The sequence below is a fragment of the Musca vetustissima genome, unplaced genomic scaffold (assembly GCF_032173495.1).
Source record: "Musca vetustissima isolate MV318-11 ecotype Yass unplaced genomic scaffold, APGP_CSIRO_Mvet_v1 utg31854, whole genome shotgun sequence".
In the NCBI taxonomy this organism is placed as follows: domain Eukaryota; kingdom Metazoa; phylum Arthropoda; class Insecta; order Diptera; family Muscidae; genus Musca; species Musca vetustissima.
The window spans coordinates 38923-45874 of NW_026874898.1; the positions used below are offsets into that span (position 1 = coordinate 38923).

The 6952-nt window shown below is 38.0% G+C and overlaps 1 protein-coding gene across 1 annotated transcript; it reads left to right on the forward strand.

Moving 5' to 3' along the window:
• The first annotated feature begins 793 nt into the window (after window positions 1–793).
• On the forward strand, window positions 794–4960 carry LOC133337378 (G patch domain-containing protein 1 homolog). Its single transcript, XM_061545607.1, is given in 3 exon segments — window positions 794–1069; window positions 1072–2504; window positions 3606–4960. Coding segments are annotated over 3 exon segments (3036 nt in total). The 3' UTR covers window positions 4933–4960.
• The last annotated feature ends 1992 nt before the right edge of the window (window positions 4961–6952 follow it).

Below are 6952 nucleotides of genomic sequence, written 5' to 3' on the forward strand. Positions count from 1 at the left end.
TAGGTCATGTTGTGAGAATGGATGATGATGCCCCAACTCAAAAGGCATATAGAAGCGAGCCCACTGAAGGGTCACGCAGAAAGGGGAAGGCCATGAATTCGATGGAAAGACATATCGAGACATGGTCTTTCAAATTGGAAGAACTGCGCACAAGACCGACGCACTTTTAAATCAGTTTTAAGTTCGACTTATAGAACGAAGAAAAATCTATTTGTGTTTGATAATGGAATTAAATACTACCGGATAATTCAAAATAACACCCCTTGCTGGAAATCCATATACATTTATAACTTTTAAACTAAAACATTACCCAAATTAGTAACATGAAACTTATAGTATGTTTACGTTTACATTGTACCAGATTTCGTTAACCCAGTGTGCTTATATAGTCAATTCCATTGTATATAAGTCCTACTGCAAATGCCTTTTTAACGTATAAACAAATGTAAAAAACGCTAAATTCACATTACTTGTTATGAAAGAGAAAACATGTTGTCTCTCATTTATTTCTTTCTCCAAATTCGTAACATGAACCTTAATCGGCTGTTATGCCAATTCCCCATTCATAACATTATACGTTTTCGGCTTCTCTTCATTCGTAAATTGTGTCACCAATTTACTTGGAGTGCCAACGTTTGCCGTATGTGTTATCATTGTAATGAGAATGTTAAGTAAAATGAAGCATTATTTGTAAAGATTGAGAGGCAGAATAGGAGGTGCTTCTTCCTGCACAATTTCTATTAAAATATAGAATAAAAAAAAAAAATGACTTCCGATGTGGATCTGCACAAATATGGCACACCTCTGCCAATGCTGGAGTTTGGTAAGTTGTTCCCACACGTTTGAAAAAAATTTCCTCATACCATATCTTCCTCTTGCAGATGAGGTGGTGCCCACTAAAAAACCTGTCTATGTCCAAGATCAAATAGCCACCGATGATCAGGGAAGGCGACGCTTCCACGGTGCCTTTACCGGCGGTTTTAGTGCCGGATATTGGAATACCGTTGGCTCCAAAGAAGGTTGGACCCCACAATCATTTAAGAGTTCACGTTCCGAAAAAGCCTCTGGCCGCATAGCCAACGTCCGGAGGATTTTATGGATGATGAAGATTTGGGGGAGTTTGGTATAGCACCCAAAGGCCTGCAAATACAAGAAGACTACACCGGCCCTGAGACGTCTAAAGAACAAAGGAAAAGGAAATTTTTACAAAGTGATTTAAAGGCGATACCAGGAGAACCGGTATTGCAACAGTTATTAAGGCCGGTAAAGGATAAAGTATCCGTAAGGATATTAAAATCATGGGGTTGGAGACCGGGCCAGGGTTTGGGTCCACGTCAAACACGCAAGGAAAAGAAAAAAGCCAGAGAACGTAACAAAAAGGAATTGTATCTATTGGAAAAATATGGCTGTGAGTTGCCGACAAATAAAGCTGGCGGGCTTGATAGCGACGACGATGATCAGGAGGATGATGATGACGATGGAGATTCTGATGAGAATGACATAACATTTGCCCCCGAAGATTTTGAACCCATTCCGTATGGGGTTAAAGAAGATCGTTATGGTTTGGGTTATAAACCCCTAAGTCGCCATTCAGTATTGGGTGGAAGTAGTCAAACATCTACTACTTCAACAGGCCCAAAAGAACATTTCAATTTATTCAAACCCCTTGAGATGGTGGGTAAAAATAATCAAAAAATCTCCTTTGCCGGCCAGGCATTTGGTGTGGGTGCCCTGGAGGAGGATGACGATGAAGATGTCTATGCCACCGATGATTTGGCACGTTACGATTTCAGTTTGGAAGATAAAAAGAAACCCAAGAAATCGAAAAAATCTCTAACCCCCGATGAATTGATTTTTGAAGATTTCCACATTGATTTGAATCCCGAAAGGCGTTTGGAATATAAAATCGAAGTACCATTTGGTTGGCAGCCACGAAATTGGTATGAGAAACGATCACGCTTCGAACCATTAGATCCGAGATCACAGCGACAATTGGATAGAAAATTTGCTAAACCTCAAGAGCAGTCGGATGAAACGGAAATGACGAGGGAAAAGAGAGCAGAACTTTTGGGTGAAGAAATCAAGAAAAAAGAGCAGGGGAATTTCGTACCACCAACTGTGGTAAAGCCCACCATTGAGGAGCTACAAAGGCAGCAAAAGCAACGTCAACAAAAAACTCAAGATTTATTGGAGAAAATTTCGGCTAAATCTTCCAGTTTTCAGAGGGGAGGTATTATAACGCTGGAGGGTGAAGAGAAGCCGGCACCACCTTTATCAGCTGAAGAAATTTCTTCGGCCTTCAAACCTTTCGCCAATGATGAAGCCAAACAGAAACGTTATGAGAAATTCTTGGCAGCCAATTTACAAAGCGATTCGGAGATAGATGCCTTTCTGAACGATATCCAACCCATAGAGCTGTCGCTGTGGGATCGGCAAATGGAGAGGAAGGAATTTGTACAGGCGAAAAAATTATATCGACCTTTGAAAGGGATTATGTCGGATAGGTGAGGAAGATATGGTTTTAAAATTAATTGAAAATGTAATTTTAAAAACTTGAAAAAAAATTTTAAAAATCCACGCCTTTATAGGGTCCTCAAAAAATACTTTTCAAAAATCAACGCCTTTATAGGGTCCTCAAAAAATATATTTTAAAAATCAACGCCTATATAGGGTCCTCAAAAAATACTTTGTAAAACTCCAAGCCTTAATAGGGTCCTCAAAAAATACCTTTTAAAAATCTACGCCTATATAGGGTCCTCAAAAAATAATTTTTAAAAATCCACGCCTTTATAGGGTCCTCAAAAAATACCTTTTAAAAATCTACGCCTATATAGGGTCCTCAAAAAATAATTTTTAAAAATCCACGCCTTTATAGGGTCCTCAAAAAATACCTTTTAAAAATCTACGCCTATATAGGGTCCTCAAAAAATACTTTTTAAAAATCCACGCCTTTATAGGGTCCTCAAAAAATAATTTTTAAAAATCCACGCCTTTATAGGATCCTCAAAAAATACCTTTTAAAAATCTACGCCTATATAGGGTCCTCAAAAAATAATTTTTAAAAATCCACGCCTTTATAGGGTCCTCAAAAAATACTTTTTAAAAAAATGCCTTTTAAAAATCTACGCCTATATAGGGTCCTCAAAAAATAATTTTTAAAAATCTACGCCTATTATAGGGTCATCAAAAAATGCCTTTTAAAAATCTACGCCTATATAGGGTCCTCAAAAAATGCCTTTTAAAAACCACTCCTATATAGGGTCCTCAAAAATACTTTGTAAAAATCCAGGCCTATATAGGGTCATTAAAAATATTTTTTTCAAAATCCACGCCTGTATGGAGTCCTCAAAATAATACTTTTTAAAAATCCACGCCGATATAGGGCCTAAAAAATACTTTGTAAAAATCCAGGCCTCAAAAAAATATATTTTTTTTAAATCCACGCCTATATATCAGGTCCTCAAAAAAATAGTTTTTTTTAAAGTCCACGCCTATATAGGGTAATCAAAAAAATATTTTTTAAACATCTACGCCTTTATAGGGTCCTCTTTTTTTAACTATGCCTGTATAATGTCCTTAAACCATTTGTTCTTATTTTATTTTAGATTTGTTACCGAATCCCAAGTACAGGCTGAACAAAAAGTTGCTGAAATTGAAAAAGACACCTCCAAACCCATTGTGGTGGAACGCACCAAGATGATGTGGAAACCCCACAGTCTGCTATGCAAACGGTATAATATTGCCGAACCCTATGGTGGTCTCATGGAAGATGAAAAGAAAAAATCCAAAAGTAAAAACAAAATGTCTGTATTTGATTATTTGGAAACCTCAGTTAATCGAAAGGAAGATTTTCAAACTCCGGTTATTATACCCAAGAATATTGAGAAACCCCAAGAATTGGTGAAGCAACAACACAATGACACTCCCAAAATAACAGAGGAAAAGGAAGAGACTGTCAATTTAGAATGGGAAAATGTTTTGCAGGGCAAAGCAACAGAAACAACACCCACAACAACTGTAGAAAAATCCAATTTTGTTTTTAAACCCAAAACAGATTTGGAAAAACAAGTTGTGGAAAGTTTCGATAAACCAATTACCGAAAAGAAGGAACTATTTAAATCCATATTTTCGGATAGTGAAAGTGATCAGGAAGAAGAAGAAGAAAAACAAGAAGAAAAGAAGGATATGTCCTCTCAACTCACAAGTGATATTTCTCATCCCCTAAGTAAACCTTTAAATGCAGCAGCGGCAAATTTGCTGAGAAATAACTCCCCTCCCAGGGGTATTTTCAAGGCTTTATTTAATGTACCCACTAGCAATGTAAAGGAAACAGTAAAGCCCACAGAAGAAGAGCAAGAAAAAAGAGAGGAAACAATAACTGTTGTGGAAAAACCAAAAGAAAAAGCTATTGAATCCAAACCCGAAAATGAACCGACAAAAATTCGCTTTCAACCCAAATCATCAAGGGAACCCAAGGTTGCCAATGCAAATTCCACATTTTCATCTTCCATTTCCTCAACAACTACCAACTCCACCTCAGAACTTTATGGTCCCGCTTTGCCATCAAAACCCAAAACAAATGAAGAAAAGGTGTCCCCACCATCATCATCTTCCACATCTGCTGCCTCGGTGGATGCCAAACTTTTGGAATTATTTAATAAACATAAACCCTCTGGTTATATAAATGAAGTATGGGTAGAGAAATCTTCCAGACATGATAGCTCTGATAGTTCCGATGATTCCAGCACATCAAGTGACAGCTCAAGTTCAGATGACAATAGTGTCAAACATAAAAAGCGTTCTAAAAAATCAAAGAAAAAGAAATCTTCATCGGATCATAAACATAAAAAACACAAAGATCATAATCGTAAATCAAGTAAAAAGTCGAAGAAATCTGACAAAAAGAAGAAAAAGAAACACAAGAAGAAATAAAACAAATGAGTTGTTGCCATTTTTTGTTATAAAAATTTGAAATGTGTTTTAATTTAAAATCTAAAAAGGAAATATGATTAAAACTGGGCTATTATTTTAAACATGGACCAAATGAGAACCGAATATATACAAAATTACAACCAAATCGTTGAAAAACTAATTTCAATTAATAAATTTTCTAGCAAAGCTGTACATGATTTTCAAATATATTTTGGAAAAAAGGGTTAGCGTTTCTGTCTGGACTGAAGCAAAAAGTTTGTCTTCCGCATCGAAGCATGAGGCATCGACAAAGTAGATATTCGGTAGTTTCTATTTCCTCTTCATCCTCACATAGACGACAATAATCCACCTCATTAATTTCCCATTTTCAAAAAAAGAGATCTGATTTCGCAGTGACCTGTTTGATCCCTATGATTGTTCTTATCTCTTTCCTACTCATAGAAATTAATGACTTAGTTCTATGTTTGGAAAATGGCCAAATAGATTTTGAGGTCCTATGCCTAGATTCTTAATTCGATTGACTGCGATCCACATCGAACAAGCTCTACAGCTTCTTCATTTTCCTTTATATCACTATGCCTTGGAATGCCGTATATTCCGAATTGCTAATTTACTATCACCCTAGGGTTTATAGTCCACAACCTGATTTCTTTAAGTGTTGCTTGACTATCGAAAAAAAATAGTTCCGCGGCTTTCTTACGTCGCTGGCTTGAGGCAGAACATTTGTTCCATAAGCCGAGCTTAAAAAAGATTTAAAGGCGCGTCGGTTTTGTGCGCTGCTCTTCGAAATGTTGTCTTCCACTTCCGCTTGAACTGCATCAGTAGGTTCGCTATATCCCTTCACTACCTCGAAGCTGTAGTTTTCAAGTTTCACAGTTGGTCCGAGTCTACTGGACGTCTTGCGCGTTGATATCAGCTTGGACTTCTCGCCGTTTACTGCCAGACCCACTTTGCCAGACCCACTTTGGCAGACTCCTTTTCAATTTGTTCAAAGGTGGCTGTTACCGCTCTCAATGTTCGATCCATTATGCCGATGTCATCGGCGTAGGCGATGACATCGCGATGCCTCTCGTATGGCCTTTTCCAGCAGGATGTTGAATAGGTCACACGACAAACTGTCACTTTGTCTGGATCCTCGTTCTGTATAGAAGGGCTGCGATAGGTCCTTTCCGACTTTAACTGCTGACCTTGTGCCACTCAATGTTATCCTGCATAGCCGTATTAATTTAGCTGGAATGCCGAACGCAGACATGACTTTAAAAACCTCTGAACGGATAGGGCTGTCGAATGCGACTTTATAGTCGACGAATAGTTGGAATGTGTCGATGTGTTTTTCGTGACTCTTTTCCGGGATTTGGCCCAGAGTGAAAATCTGGTCTATGGTGGATTTGGCAGGTCATTGACCCTTGGCTTCAGTCGTTCACACAGCACATTGTATAGCACTTTATATGGGATGGGACGAAGACTAATTCCTATATAGTTGGTACATATCGTCTTGTCTCCTTTTTTGTGCACGGGACACAGGATGTTGAGGTTCCAATTATTGGACATACACTCCTCTAGCCAATTTGTACAAATCCGCTGATGCACGCTCCTGGCTAGCATCTGACCACCTGTCTTCAATAGTTCGACTGGTAATTCAGCGGTACCTGCTGTTTTATTATTCTTAAGCTGATTAATTTCTATACTGACCTCATCTAGGATAGGTGTTATAAAATCTATACCGTCATCTCTTATTGGTTCTGGAGTTTCTATTTTTACCGCCACTATTTAATACCAGAAGCTTTTCAAAATGCTCCTTCAAAATCCTCAACACGCTGTCTGTATCTATCACCAGGTTTTCTTCTTAATCTCTACAGGACGTAGTGCCTGCCCCAAAGCCTTCGGTTTGGTGTTTTACACGTTGGTAAAATTTCCGGACTTCATTCTGACATCTCGATTTGCTCACGCTTTTCTTGTTCTTTCTTATATTTTTTAAATATTTTTCTCTTCTCTCCTTTTTGTCCGATAATTCTCTGTC